At 41.3% G+C, this 15834-nt stretch overlaps 1 protein-coding gene across 7 annotated transcripts in view; it reads right to left on the bottom strand.

The window, feature by feature from the left end:
* CDKAL1 (CDKAL1 threonylcarbamoyladenosine tRNA methylthiotransferase) overlaps window positions 1-15817 on the bottom strand; it is a 494283-nt gene extending 478466 nt beyond the window's left edge. For 6 of the 7 annotated variants that reach the window (XM_072033334.1, XM_027451212.3, XM_027451213.3 and 3 more), the window contains exons 1-4: window positions 15728-15817; window positions 13840-13877; window positions 11172-11338; window positions 8803-8915 (exon numbers count right to left, since the gene is read on the bottom strand). In XM_072033334.1, coding sequence (XP_071889435.1) covers window positions 8803-8915; window positions 11172-11338 — 280 coding nt within the window. In that variant the 5' untranslated portion in view covers window positions 13840-13877; window positions 15728-15817. Of the gene's footprint in view, window positions 1-7217; window positions 7332-8802; window positions 8922-11171; window positions 11339-13839; window positions 13878-15727 lie in introns of those variants that run through there. The other variant, XM_072033337.1, reaches the window with a different exon arrangement.
* Between the last annotated feature and the right edge of the window lie 17 nt (window positions 15818-15834).

Genomic DNA, 15834 nt, shown 5'->3' with positions numbered 1-15834 from the left:
AAACATCCATCCAGGCTTACACAAATATTACCCTACTTTTCAATGAACAGCCAATAGGGAAATACAAGGCTCCATTACACAGAAAAAAAAATAAAGAGAAAGAAGGACTTTATTTGCTCCTATCAATGAGGGAAAAAAAACCACGCAATTCGTATCTCAAATCTGTTTAAATAGTTTCCACTTGTCTCCAGCCCGTCTTGCAACCCACAAGTCTCCATCACTTTTGGGCTCCTCACTACAAGAAGGGTATTGACTTGCCCAAGCACATTCAGAGAAGAGCACTGAAGTTGGTGAAGGGGCTAGAAGACAAGATTATTGAGGAGAGGCTGAGGGAACTGGAGCTGTTTAGTCTGGAGAAGAGGGGGCTGAGGGGAGACCTTGTCATTCTCTATCACTGCCTGAAAGAAGATTTCAGCAAGGAGCATGTTGGTCACCTTTCTCAGGTTACAAGCAATAGGACATGAGGAAACAATCAGTCTCAGGTTGCGCCAGGGGTGGAGGGTTAGATTGCACATTCACAGAAAGGGTGGTCAACACTGGAATGGGCTGCCCAGGGACGCCGTGCAGTCCCCGTCCCCAGGGGAACTGAAGAGTAATGTGGACGTGGCACTAAGGGGCATACGTAGTTTGGTGATGGCAGTCAGTAGGTCAGGCTGATGTTTGGACTTGGTGATCTTGAAGGTCTTTATCAACCTAGGTGATTCTATGAGCACAGGGCAGTCTAGTCTGTTAATACACCCTCAGGACTGACAGAAAGAACAATATAGGTTAATGTTCTGTACTTTGAGATACAGCACAGTTCAAAATCAGTTCAGCTACATTTCAAATTCTGATCAGCAACAAGCCAGAAATCAACTCACTAGGCTTACCTTGCCTTCATGGAGAAACAAAAAAACAACAGCAACTCACACATGCACAGATGGTAGTACTGCAATTGTCAGGAAAGCATTCCCAAAACATGTTAAAACCATCTTAACACAGAAGTTGTACAGCAATGACTGACCATAGCAAATTTATAGAACTTTGCCCTAAGCAGTTTCTCAAAAATAATGAGCATACAGCTAAGCTTCATCTTTACTAGCAAAGGGAACAGTAGCCAAATTATATAGTAAGTACCTACAATAATACAATTCAAAGTCACCCAGAACAACAAATCTTTTACAGGTGCTCCTAAAAGCGCTATGATTAAAATATGATCTTGTTCATACCTCTGAGAGTACACTGTCAAAAATCTCTCCAATTTATTAAAAAAATATGGTCTGCTCTCCTGCTAGCTTTTGTAAGTCTTCTATAAATAACTACTCATAGCACAAAGAACTGTGAGACATTTGAAACCAACATCTGAGTAGAATGCTCTACAAAGGTCTACATCATTTACATGACTACATTGAACTCACTTCATCACTGCTATTTGTGCTTCAGTTACAGATTCCAACTGCTACAGGGACACATTTCAGTGAAGAGGATGCAAATTACCAGAAGTTCCAATTTACCTTCCATGGTTCAATCCTTTTCAAACTTGGTCTTCTGTACTACAAGAAGCACTGCCAGAACTAAACCCTATTGCACAACCACGTGCAGCCAATTTCTTTGCCATTTGAATTAACCCTAAACATGTGTGCATGCTTAAATTTACCTATATAAGTTCTATACAAGTGTTACTGAACACACTGTACACATAAGATTTATTTAGGCCTGCTGGCAGCTTTCAGTTGCTAGCACTGTGAAAGAAAATTGAGACAGACTGTAAAAACAGGTGAATCATTTCAGTTTTAAGTGGGATAAGGAGAACAGCACACAGTTGTCAGATCAAGTGATATAGGAAGTCATAATGGCAGTGGTACATGAAGCCATTACAAGGCTGAATGTTCCCCTTGAATAGGGGAACATTTCCCAGTTTGAGAATCAGAGGAGACGTATCCTGTAACAGAAACGACAGCCTCAAAGCTAGATACCCAACGTAACAGAAACTTGCCTAATGGGAATAAGGAGTTGATACTGAGGAAGCTGAGGTAGGAAAAACTCACCACAAAGAGGTCATACATATTGCATTTTGCTACAAGTCAGAAGTGATCGCTAACAGAACTCAGGCCACACACATGCTAAGCAATTTTACTGAGAGCACAGGACCAGAATACACAGCTGCCAAAACCACAATTAGAGATTAGTTTACAGAGTCTTGGGGAACAAAGACTGCTGCAGATAAGAATGACTGAACGATGTTGTATTAACTCTGCACTGCAAGAAAGCAATCCAACAACTCCAGACCATTATCCCACTCATTGCTTCATAGGGCACTTTCTACTGCACCAGAAAATACCTGTTTTCTTCCCAAGGAAATCTTGGATATCTAAATTCTTGTAGTCCTATCTGTTCCGGCCCATGACTGTCACCTTTTTATTTTTCTGTGTTTCATTTCATCTTTCCTCATCCTCTTAACCATCTCAGCACAAAAGTTTTACATTTTATCACAACTCTATCAATTATTTCAACAGCACTGAAGAATTGGACTGACCAAAACAAAAAGACACACCCACACCCCAAGTGTTCACAGGCTACCTGTGCATGACAGAGAAGGATTTTCAAGCCCAAGAACCACAACCCAAAGCAAGCTTGTGACCATCACCAGCTTAGACCTTCTGAAAGCAAGAGAACGTACTATCAGAATCACAGGGGTAGGAATGGACCTTAGAGATGACCCAGTTCCAACCCCCCTGCCATGGACAGGGACACCTCCCAGCAAGCCAGGATGCTCAAAGCCCCATCCAGCCTGGCCTTGAACACCTGCAGGGATGGGGCATCCACAGCTTGGCTGGGCAGCCTGTGCCACTGCCATACTACCCTCTTAGTAAAGAATTTCTTCCAAATATCTAATCTAAATCTAATTCTTTTCTAACTTAGAACAATTTCTCTTTGTCCTATCACTCCACACCCTGACAAAGAGTCGTTCTCCAGATTCCTGTAGGCCCCCTTTAGATACTGGAAGGTCTCCCCAGAGCCTTCTCTTCTCCAGGCTGAACAACCCCGACTCCCTCAGCCTGTCTTTCTAGAAGAGGTGCTCCAGCCCTCTGATCATCCTCAGGGCCCCCCTCTGGACTTGTTCTAATATGCCCATGTACTTCTTGTGCTGGGGACCCCAGGGATAAATGCAGCATTCTAGATGGGATCTCGCAAGAGCAGAGTAGAGAGGGAGGATTACCTCCCCCAACCTGCTGGACACACTCCTCTGTCGATGCAGGATACAGTTGGCTTTCTGGCTGCAAGTGCACACTGCTATCTCATGTTGAGCTTCTCATCCACCACCACTCTGAGGTCCTTCTCATGGCTGCCCTCAATTCATCCTCCTCGCAGGCTGTACTTGTGCTTGGCATTGCCCCAGCCCAGGTCCAGGACCTTGGCATTGCTGAACTTCATGAGGTTCGCATGGGCCCATCTCTCAAGGTCCCTCTGGCTGGCATCCCTTCCCTCCAGCCTGTCGATCGCACCACTCAGCTTGGTGTCATCAGCAAACTTGCTGAGGATGCTCTCAATCTCACTGTCCATGTTACCTCACTTCAACAACAGGGACCAAAGCAACTGTACTGCCTCTTTCAGTATCACCAACCAAAAGCTTTTACTTCCATATTATATCAGTCAGTTTGAATCTGAAAAAGAAACAGGTTACATGGGTAGTTAAGCAGGTGTATAAGGTTACCAAGTAATGCAAAAACCAAGCAGGATTTGTGATCATGCAAATATATGGATAGAATTCTTCGGCATGGGTATAGAACAACATAGGATTTACACCTCAGCTCACTTTTCCACATTGCTCAGCTGCTTCTGAGAATGACAGTTTAATAAATGCAGTGTTGTCTGAGAAAACTGAAATGCCTGTCATCTCCAGAAAGGTAGTTTGGGTTATTTTGTGTATTCCCTCCACCCACGCAGAAAAGGTTGCAAAGAGTCTTTTTTTTCTTCCCTGAATTGGCACTACAATCACAACTACTTGAGAAGTACAAATCTAAAAGCAAAGACTGCACTTGAATTCTATGGTTAATAAAGCTACAGACCGAGCACTTACTGAGCAGCTAATAAGGATTTGTCTCCTAGCTTCTAAAACAAAATACCTCATAACAAGGATGGCTCATACCACACCAAATCTACCCAGTAATTGCTGTAGTTTGTTTTACATAACACTTGTGAAGGAACAGAGAAGTGTTAATAACAGGGTGGAGAGAGAAAAATGGAAAGACCAACTGCTGACTCTGAGCAACTGAAATCATATACCAGAAGCCAGTAGAAATCTTAGTCAAAATACTTCAATCACCCCGTGGGCCACAGAGAGCTTATTTTAAGTTAACAAATGTAAAGAATACAGTAAGCTATTCAAGAGGAGATTATATATCTACTGCATATCTATGAAATAAATCAAAATCTAAAATGATTAAAATGTGCAATAGGGAAGTACTTTTAAAATGACACTTAAAAATACAACAAGACATCAAGTTATGAACTGTACTTCATGAATTGAGAGTCAATACCTGAACAGTTGTAGTCATTTTCTTTATTTTCCACTTGGATGAATAAAATGGATGCTGCAGCATACTCTGCTGTGTCTGTATGTGGATGACCAAAGTCCAAGAAAGTATGGTTTATGCAACACAATTAATACAAGCAATGCCTCAGTGCCCAGTTCTGAAACAGCATCCTTCCATCCAACAAACTCATAAATTGTTCAAGATAACATAAAGGATACCTTAAAGACTGGTCTGAAATTGCACAAATAAAGCTGAGAGTCTGTAATAGCCTAGTTCCTATGTGCTAAATGAAATCCAACCCCACTGAATTAGCAACAAAACTTCACCTGCTTTTTGTTTCTGAAATCCCACCCTACAGGATGGAAAAAGAGTTCTGTGCTCGCATCAATTTCTAAAAAGCGATGTAGTGTGGATAACCAGTTACTGGTTCAGTTTTGCTGAATGTTTATTAACAACACTTTTTGCTTCCTCTTCGCAAGAGAAGTTACTGCACATTCTTCTGGTATTTGTAATGCATTCTTAATTTCTCCCTCCATCTCTCCCCAGCATGTTTTACAATGACTGAGAAGGGAATGCTTTGGACCTACACTGCCTTGAACCAGAAGCAATTATCACGAAGTAACAAGCATGCCTAACTGCTTGATCCATCAAAACGCATACAAGAATGTCAGGCTAAAAACCATCCATCCCACAAAGAGAGAAACCTACAGATGCCAACTAAATGCTAATGCAACCTTCTGCTTCAGAAATCAACCGCTTCCATGTCTGACCACATATGCTCAGCAGCAGTCTTCAGAGAGAAAGTACTGCTGCGTGGCACACATACCACTGAATTCCCTTCCCTAACAATCATCAGGCTCCAAGTAAGGGAGAGCTCCCACCTCACCCTGATCCCCTTTCCCACAATAGACATTACTTGTCTGTACCATGGATTTCTTTCTTCAGGAACTACCTCAAAGGGAGCACTATTAGATACACAGGCATATCTAAACTATATTGTGAGTCATGCTGCCAAGAAACCAAAACCAGTTTTAGAACCAGTAAAGCCACCACAGGCTATAATATTTCCAGAACAGAACACGAACAAATACCATGGCACAGCCCTTCGCCAACACCAGCTGGTCCTCACACTTCTTTTTGCTCAGACCAACACAAAGGAGCTTTGTGTTCTCACAAGATGGTATGCAAGATTTGTTCAGAACACTGCCCACCTTCACACTATAAAAACAGACAAAAAATAGGTTCAGCTCTTCTTCTGGCTTCCCTTTGCCTTTTGCAAAGCTAATGCAGCTCCTAATTTTCCATCAGTGCTGCTGATACTGCAATGCCTATACACTGCCGACTCACACCACTCTCTCCCCCAAACAGAGGTTGTCTTTGCTGCACTCACAGTTTGCAAACTGCAATCCAAATTGCAGCACAGCCCTCGGTTTTCACCCTTGCATATAGCCACTACCAAAAGCAATGAGTGCTTACACAAACAAGAACATTTTCAAAGCAGATGGAAGACGAGAAAAAAGACTTTGGCATCTCCTGAACAGAGTTTAAATCAGGAACAGGGTAAAATCCACGCAATAAAAAAGGATGAGGAATAGTATTGGAAGATTTTCACAAGTCAAAAATTTACTTCTAAAATTAGAAGACATTATTAAATCAATGCTCAGTGTTGACTAAGTCAACTTCTAAAGCAAACAGCATTGTTATAACTTCTAGTTAGTAACAGAAGTCTGTCTGATGTTCCTTTTCTTCCTCCTAATACTATATAATGGCAAGAATGAAAGAAGACACCAGAGACAGTGCTTGACCATTTCCCTTTCCTTACAAAGAAACAAGAACTTTAAGTAAAGATCACATCTTATTTTCTAGAACCAGAACATTATTCCAGTATGTCTTCAACTCCTGAAGTGTTGACTCAAAAGCTCAGGAACATGCAAGAAACAGGCTAATGAAGACACTTTTTATTTACAGTCATAAAATGTTTTGGGTTAGAAGGGACCTTAAAGATCATCTAATGCCTTCTCCATATCCTAGCATACAACTAGGACCTTCTACTAGCCATCACTGAAGAAATCCAATCCCTCCAAGTGTGTCTCTTCATACACTGTGTGCTCCAGCTCCCTAAACATCTTGGTGGCCCTTCACTGGATGCACAACACTGTCCTGGGCAGCCCAAAACTGGGCCCACTCTGGAGTACTGCACACAGCTCTCCAAATGCTGTCTCAAGCACCAAACGGAGCTGAACAGTAACTTTTCTGGACCTGCTGGCTACACTCCTGCTAACAGGTCAGGACACAGTTAGTCCTTTTTTGCTGCAAGGGCACTCCGATTACATGTTCAGCTTCTTGTCTACCTCAATGCCAAACTCTTCCTCTACAAAGCTGCTTTCCAGTCACTCTGCCCACCCCACCCTTACCACCAGCTAGTTGCTCCAACCTAAAGATTTTGTATTTGCCTTTGCTCAATCTCATGTGGCTTCTCAGCCCTTTCCTCCAGTCTATCAAGGTCCATCTGAACAGCAGCACGAGCTTCTAGCCTCTCAACCACTTCCTCCAGTTTGACAGTCTGTGAGCTTGCTGAAGGTACACTGCATCCTGTCTTCCATGCCCATTTAAGACATCAAATCATATCAGTCCTGACATGAAACCCTGAGACATGATCTGCAACCCAAGCAGTAGTAGAGCAAACCCCTTCATACGCACTTGTTGCCAAAAGCATCACTACATTGGGCAGAAAGGCAGGTGCCCTCTTCACCACCTCATTCTCACATACAGCTACTCGCAATACTTGCACTTGGTTCCAGCTTCATTAACATTCTATGAAAGAGAACATTCAACAGATATAGTTGTAAAAATTTACTTTCACCAGAATTTGTAATCAATATTTTCATTCTATTGAACAAAAATGCAACTTCCAGAGCTCCTTAAATATACGTTTAAAAAGAAGTTACCTAATTTTAGTAAAGAATCACACTGAGTAATTTTTGCCTACCACTTCAGCCAGACTTTTTAAACATATTTATGCACACACACAAACTAAATTAAGATGTTCAATAACGATCAGAAACTAGTAGTCAATCTCATATGCAATTAACAAAATTACCAAACGTATTTCTGACCCAGCTACTGCAGTTGCTATTAAATTTTTAGTTCTCAATTTCAGATTCCAAATGTAAAGTTATTTCTATTTCAAAGTTATAAACAGTTCCTTTTTTAAAAAGAAAAAGAATAAAAATGTTTTTTACAAAGTCTCTTCCTTCACTTTTCCTATGTTGTTTCCAATAAAATTCCAAGAGCACAAGACAGCTAGCCAAATATTAAAAAGCCTATGAAAACAGAAGTAGTTTCTGGAACACGATGCATTAGAAAAAAATAAGGTAAAGAGAAGCTAAGATTAAGCAAGTCAGAAGTTCAAGCTGATACCTCATTTGTAGTCTACAAAAATAGCTGCCACAAAAAAGGATTTCTGCACCAGCACTCCACTTGTCTGTGAGAAGAGCATACCTACTTCAGAGCTGAACTGCTAATTAAAGAATCGCATTGTTTCCCTAAAATAGTTCACCATTTGAATAATTCAGGTTCCAGTTTCTACTCAGACACATACAGAAAGATCAACCACAAAAAAGAAAGATGTAACTGTTCAAGGATGCCATGAGTTGATCAGTAGAATACACAGGCATTTTGTGAAATCGGAAATAAAACAGTTCTGGCAAAATGTCAGGAAAGAAAACCTTGCAGGTTTTCAGCAAAAGCAGGTACCAAGTTTAAATGCAAGACAGGAAAAAAAAAAGTGAATTAGTAAAATTTACATTTGTATTTCAATTTTAACTAGTTATAAGCTATACAAAGGTACTCAGGTAATAATTCACCATTAAAACATGACAGTCTGTTTTCAGCTGCACACAGCTTCTCATTTGACGCTTTTTGCATTAAGGAGATGAAACATGGCCAGTGAACCACAAGTTCGGTTGTTTTTTTGTTTTGCTTTGCTTTTCAGTTTTAGGTTGGCATGAAAATGCTTCCTCTTGTCTCATTTCAAGATATTCAAAGGAAGAGGAGAAATAACTCAACAGCTCTTCCAACTCAACAGGATCCAATCCTGTAACATTCCACCTCCATTACACCAACTGTCCCTATAGAAACAAGGATCATTCACACAGAATGGTTCAACCCTGCCCCAGCAGAAAACACATATAATGCTAAATACCTAAAGACATTTGACAGCAGCTTGACACTTCCCAAATTTACCCACAAATGCTGAATTATGCAAATTTTTTGATATTCTTACCTGTAATTTTGTATCCATATGCGGCTAGCTGTCCAGCCATATATTCACCATCTGAATTATTGTGAGAACATCCCCATGTACGGATCCAGATTTTCTGAACACCAGGAATAATGCTGTCAAGTAGAAATGAATCAAAAAGGCAACTTAAGAGAAACGAGCTTCCCCTTTAAGCCCACTGAACAGACTCAACTGTAATTCTCCAAAAACACAGTAAGCAATATCAGCTCCAGAACAGCTGCACAAGGACATCATGATTATGCAACTTTCACATAGCGGAGTATCATGTCTGGCTGGGATGCAGTTAGCTTTCTTCATGGCCACCGACATGGTGCTGCGCTTTGGACTGGCGACTAGAACAATGTTGATAAAATACCCATCTTTTAGCTACTGCTGAGCAGTGCTTGCACAAAGTCAAAGCCTTCTTTCTCTCTTTCACACTGCACATTCCCCTGCAAGCACGCTGGGGTTATTCCACACTATGTAACATCACAATCAGCAATAAAAACTGGGAATTTATATTTCCAAAATAGCCCCTGTTCTGAGACTGGCTGGGCACTGGTCTGCTGCAGGAGGTGGTGATTCCACACCTTTCCTTCAATTATTAAACTAGCTTCATCTCAAGCCACAAGTTTGCTAGCTTTTGCTCTTCTGATTCTCTCCCACAGCCTGCTGGGGAAGGATGAAGAAGCATCTGAGTGGGTATTTAGTTGTGGGGCAGGACCAACTCACGAGAGTACCAGATAACATTTTCAGTGCTTCTTTACATTTGAGCTTGAATAAACAGTAAATCTCAGAACTGGAACAAAGCTCTTTTTAAGCAAGACAAGTATTTTTTTTGAACATATGTAAGTTCTGAATGCAGAACAGTTTCAATATTGTTTTGATACCATCCTTTCCACAATTCCCACCTCCACTATCTTCCCAGAGAAACACCTACACTTCTAAAGGGAAAATTGACTTAAAAGTCTATCTTGGGACAGGCATTTTTTAAGCGGAAAGTTGAAACCACAAAAGTAAAGACATTTGAAGAAAACAGACACACAGAATTATCTAACAATCTTAAAACAGTGGTGGAATTTCTAGACACAGAGTTATATCCTTGCCTGTCTCACGGAAAAGTGAAAGAGTGAAAGCTCTTTAATAATTTATGGCTGTCTTCTTCAGAACAGAAAAAAACACGGGTTAGGACTCCTTAAGCCAGCTCTAGAGCCATTACAAGCACCAGTTCTTGATGCCAATTCAATGACCACAGTCATTTTGATTTGTTTTTGGGTTTTGATTTATTTATTTTTTTTTATTTTTAAGAGAGTAACATGCAGAAAAGGTTTTCTTGTGCTGTGACAGTTTGTGTGACAGGTTGCCTTTGTTACCTTCATTTGCATTTTACAATTTCCGCAATGGATCAGATAAAGAAAGATAAAAAGATAAAACAATTTGCAACTGGGATTTGAACATCTCATTGTTTAAAAGGTAGGTCTTCCTATATAAGTGAGTTCTCAAGCAGACTCCTTCACTGCATGTCCTGTGTAAGTTTTTGACTATTCTGGATAACACTTTTACCCAACACAAATAAGAATCATGGGAAATTTCACACACAGAGCACAGGGCTAGATTGTCTGCAACTAACACAGGTTTCACAAAGCAGACTGTAACCCCGTATTACATAATTACAAACAGGAATTCCATATTCCACAAAAAACATCTAAAAGGCAGAAGGACAGGAAAAGCATTCAAAGATTTATATGGTTTTGTTTTGTTGTTGCTGTTTTGGTTTTTGTTTTAATTTAACACAGACCCACTTTTAATATGCCCTTCTCACCTTGAAAAAAATGACGAATTCAAGGATTACAAATGCATCAGCTGTAAAGAACATCTCTCAGCAACGGCCAATACGTTTGGATACACCTCCATTGCAGTTAGTAGCTAATAAACTTTATCTCATTCTGACCTATTAAGCATCAGTTTCTCATCATCCTCACAGTTTTGTTTGTATTTCCTATTCCAGATGTCAAAAGATTACTCCAGGACTGCATTCTGAAGAGCTCAGCTTCTACTGAAGTAATTAAAAAGAAGCAATTTTTCAGAAATGCTTAAGCAACAGGAACTATTTTTCTACCCCAATTACTTCAGTAATCAATATCTCAATCATAAATATTCTCTACAAAGAGTTGTCTAGGAGAAACTTGCTTAGGGGATTATTATTCATTTTCATTATATCTTATAAACACTATTCATTTTTATACTGTATTCAGATTTTGTATTATGAGATAATGGCAACTCCCACCTTATTTTTAGAATTTGACAGTGCACATGAGATATGAAGAATGAAGAAAGAAAGGGTTTTCCCTGTTACCCCAGGAAGAATTTACCTGTCACTTGGGGGATCATCATCTGTCTGAGTATTTTGCTGTGAGCTGCGTTTTCGCACTTTTGGAAAAACATTCTTTCTTACAAACTGCCGATCATGGGGTTTTGGATCTTGTGCTGACACAATGTCTTCAATGTCTTCAAGCACTGAATCACAGGCAGCAGGCATCTTTGAGAAGCATTAGAGAAGAATGGTATTAGCAAGCACCTGAATACAAAGTCAGATTCTAACGAAAAGTCAGATATACATACACGTGCAATATAGCACACATGAGGGACCTTTGGCACACAATTATCCCAAGATATTTCCTGATACTGTCTTCTCCTGAGATCCCTCTGACAGGCAGGGAGATGGAGACACGGAAGATACAGGGTTTTTGTTTGTTGAATAACCTGTACCTTACCTTCTATTTCAAAAACCCTGCAGCTCCTTTGGCATCACATATCCAAGATGCAAGTGCTCTTGATCATGTCAGGCACGATAATGAAATAATGAGTTCACGTTATGTGATAGGTATACTTCTGCTCACATAACATGAGAAGAATTGTGGAGACAGCATTCAAATGCCTGCACAGGAGCTTGTTGTGGACTTTTCATGCGTGTGCTGAAAATAGGTGCACAGCAGTTCAACTTGTCTTCATAGTCCATTAGAATACAAAACAACTGAAACATTCCTAGAATTCCTGACCCCCCAGGCTTTTCATCTCAATTCATTCATTCAGCACAACAGCAAAATCAAAACTCCTGTCCTCAGGTGCAAGAAGTTAAACAAGCATACCCAGCTAATATAAAATATTATGATCTGACTAGTAAAATTTTAGTGATGTTTTAGCACATTAAGTTCTATTTTCCATAAGAAAGTAAATACTTTTGAACTTTTGCATGCTTCTCATCAGTAAAGGCGTTATGTATGCTCACATATCTAAATATGTATATATACGTATCTCCTAGTAAATCTCAAGATCCAGATCAGAAAAAGGTAATTTGCTAAAGTAGCCTACAAAAAAAAAGTTACTGCCTTAGTTACATACCTCACTTAATCCTTAACCAGAATTAACTCTCATTTACCACTGCAAACCTGGCTTGGCACGCGTCTCAAAAAAAAAAAAAAAAAAAAAGTTGCACAAAACACTTCACAAAGTTCACAGAAAAAAATACAACACTGCCCTAACAGAAAGTGAAGAACGAAACAAACAAGGCTTTAATTTCTGTAAAACACATTTGGGGATCAGAAAATTCAGGCTACTGGTCTACAATATTCTTTTAGATTTTTCTCCTGAATAATTTAAGAATGTAAGAAGTAAAATGCCTGTACATTTTCCCATTATGAGTGTTTTTGTCAGTCTTGCAAAATATATTTCTAAGGAAAACTTCACACAACTTGAACCATTACATTTCTGTGTAACTTTAGCAGGAGCATAATGACATCACAGAGAAGATAAACCTGAAATTGAGACATCTAATTATTCAGCGTTCTTCTAGAAGAAAAATGCCAGGATCTTTAAAAAAGAAATGTAAAGAATAAAGAAGCTGTGAGAAGTCTTGCAATAAAGACTCTTGGTATAAGCACCTACTCTAAAAGTTTATTAGAATTCCCACTCAGAAGCACCATAATTGTGCAGACATTTATTGGCTTAATATTACTGAGTCAGCATTACCATTAAGCTACAGACATCTAGCTCAATAAACGAGTTACTGTTTTGGTCTACATAGACTTTCCACAATAGCAGTTTAAACAACAAAAACTAATGGAGGTAGAGCGAATAATGCAGAAGCTTCAGTTTACATAAAACCTAACTCCAGAGATGAACTGGCTTCCAAATTTAGACCTCTGTCTTCTCATCTAGGTGCATGCTGACTACATCTCTGAGCAAACACTTAATGATGGTAACATGTATTTCTAAAGAATGGTATTTTTAAAACAAGAAAGCTGAAGTTTTCTGCTTCAATGTCAAATATTAAATTGAACACAAATAGGAGTTGACCTTAGTAGAGGTCATATCACTACCTTGTCCTGCAAAGCATGCAAGTATAGGGAAAATGAGATTTTATCCACCAAGCTAAACTTTAATCCTTTTAACTGCTATACAGAAATACAGACACCAGATAAAGATGTCAGTTAAACGCTTTTTAGATGATCTTACAGGAACTGAGAACGGGATTGCAGGTAGTTTTTTGGTTTCTCAGAAAGTAACAGGACTAGAAAGAACCACTCCTACGTCTTCACTACCAATCCGTTCTGGTGCAAACAAGTGAGGGTAGATTTTCAGTTACCAGCAGGGCTTTATATGGAAATGCAAACACCAAAACACAAAATGAGGCAAGTTTATACAGTACATAACAAACAACATGGCTTAACTGTTCAGGTGCTGGCTCATCCCAAACTCCCCTTTGTGTGCCTACGCCTGCTCTAGCTCATGAAGCTCCACATTGCTCACACTGAAGAGGAAAAAAAAAGGCGACATCCCCTACACTGCTTTATACTGCTAACAGAACATAGGAATATGTAATAGTAATCAACACAGGAAATGAAAAAAAAGCATTTTGGTTTGGGTCCCCCAGTCTCTTCTCGAAACATTTCTGATACAACGGAACAGCTTGCAAAACAAATAAGCTTAATATATTTCCACGGCCCACAAAAGAAAGAACACAGCCAACTAAATTCATACCTTTTTAAGCACGACCGAAATCCCTTTGGATGATAAACCTGGAGAAAAAAAAAAAAATAAGAAAAAAAAAAAGATACAGCATGAACTACCACAACTATCAGACAGAAAACCATGAGTGGAAGTTACCGCCCATTAAGTACTCATCCTGCCATTGCAGAAATCTGTTTTCTACTTTGACATGCTTAAAGCCTCCAGAGGATAAGATGGGGTACACCTGCTGACTGACTGACAAGCTGCAACAGTTGCCGAATTTCCCCCGTTCTTCACCCAGACTGTAATCTTCTTGTCCTTGTTTTATAGAATCATATTTTTGTGAGAGTCTGATGTATCCTTTCAGATTTCTCCTCCTCCAGATTTTTTAAGTCTTCAAACAGGAGTTTAAAATTTGGATCATAAGAAGGGAAAGGGACAGACTGACAAGAAGAACACACTTTCATAAACTTAATTTCCTTCAAGAGTTTGTTTAACAGTAAAATTTAGCTAAAGGCATTCACAACTTTTTATTATTATGGAATTTCGGAAGGCAGACTGAATCGTTCAGGACACTGGTAGAGAGGGTCCCTTGGGAGTCTGTCCTCAAGGGCAAAGGGGTCCAGGAAAGCTGGACATTCCGCAAGTAGGGAGTCTTCAAGGTGCAGAAGCAAGCTGCTCCCACGTGCCCTAAGTTGAGCCAACGAGGAAGAAGACTGGCATGGCTGAACAGGGAACTTTTGCTGTATATTTAGGAGAAAAAGAGAGTTTATGTCCTATGAGAGAAGGGACAGGCAGCTCGGGGAAGAGTACAAGGAAGTTGCCAGCATATGCAGAGAAAAAATCAGAAAGGCTAAAGCCCACCACAAGCTCAACGTGGCCGCTATAGTCAAGGATAACAAAAAATGTTTTTATAAATATATTAATGGCAAGAAGAGAGCCAAGAAGAATCTCCGTTCTTTACTGGATACAGGGGAAAACATGATTACTAAAGATAAGGAAAAGGCTGAGGTTCTTAATGCCTTCTTTACATCTGTCTTTACTAGCCAGCCCAATTATCCTTGGGGTACTCAGCCACCTGACCTGGAAGTCTGGGATGGGGAGCAGAATGCCCAGACAGTTCAGGTGCAAACAGTTATAGAGACCTGCTGCTCCACCTGGGCCATCACAAGTCCATGGGGCCAAATGGGATCCTCCCGAGGGTGCTGAGGGAGCTGGTGGATGTGACTGATGGGCCGCTTTCCATCATCTACCAGCGGTCACGGTCATCCAGAGAGGTGCCAGATGACTGGAGACTTGCTAACGTGACACCCATCTATAAGAAGGGTGGTAAGGAGGACCTGGGGAACTTCAGGCCTGTCAGCCTGAGCTTGGTGCTAGGAAAGGTGATGGAACAGGTCATCTTGTGGGCAATCATGGGCCCAGAGAGTGGTGGTGAACGGAGTAAAATCCAGCTGGTGACCGGTCAGGAGCGGTGCTCCACAGGGGTCGGTGCTGAGGCCCATGCTCTTTAATACCTTTGCTGATGATTTGGATGAGGGAATTGAGCACACCCTTAGTTATCTGCAGTGGACACCAAGCTGGGGGTGAAGTACCGATGTGCAGGAGGGTAGGAAGGCCCTGCAGAGAGACCTGGGCAGGATGGGTGGATGGGCAGAGGCCAAGGGGATGAGGCTCAACACGGCCAAGCACCGGGTCCCGCAGTGTGGCCACAACCACCCCACGCCGCGCCACAGGCTGGGGGCGGAGGGGCTGGGAAGCTGCGCGGAGGGAAAGACCCGGGGGTGCTGCCTGACGGGGGCCTGAACCGAGCCAGCAGCGTGCCAGGCGGCCAAAGAGGCCAGCGGCACCCCGACCTCCCCCTCCCCAGGGGGCTCCCGGCGCTAACGGCCGCCAACCGCCCGCGCGCGCCGCTCACCTCAGCCGGGCTCCGCCATCACGGCCCGGCCGCCCCGCCCACACCGCCAGCCGCCGCGCGCGGGTGGGAGGGGCCGCGACGGCGGCCGGCGGAGGGCAAAAGAGTGC

This window comes from Anas platyrhynchos, chromosome 2 (genome assembly GCF_047663525.1).
Source record: "Anas platyrhynchos isolate ZD024472 breed Pekin duck chromosome 2, IASCAAS_PekinDuck_T2T, whole genome shotgun sequence".
NCBI lineage: Eukaryota > Metazoa > Chordata > Aves > Anseriformes > Anatidae > Anas > Anas platyrhynchos.
The sequence above is the reverse complement of the archived record's forward strand: the minus strand, read 5'-3'. Positions and strand labels throughout refer to the sequence as shown.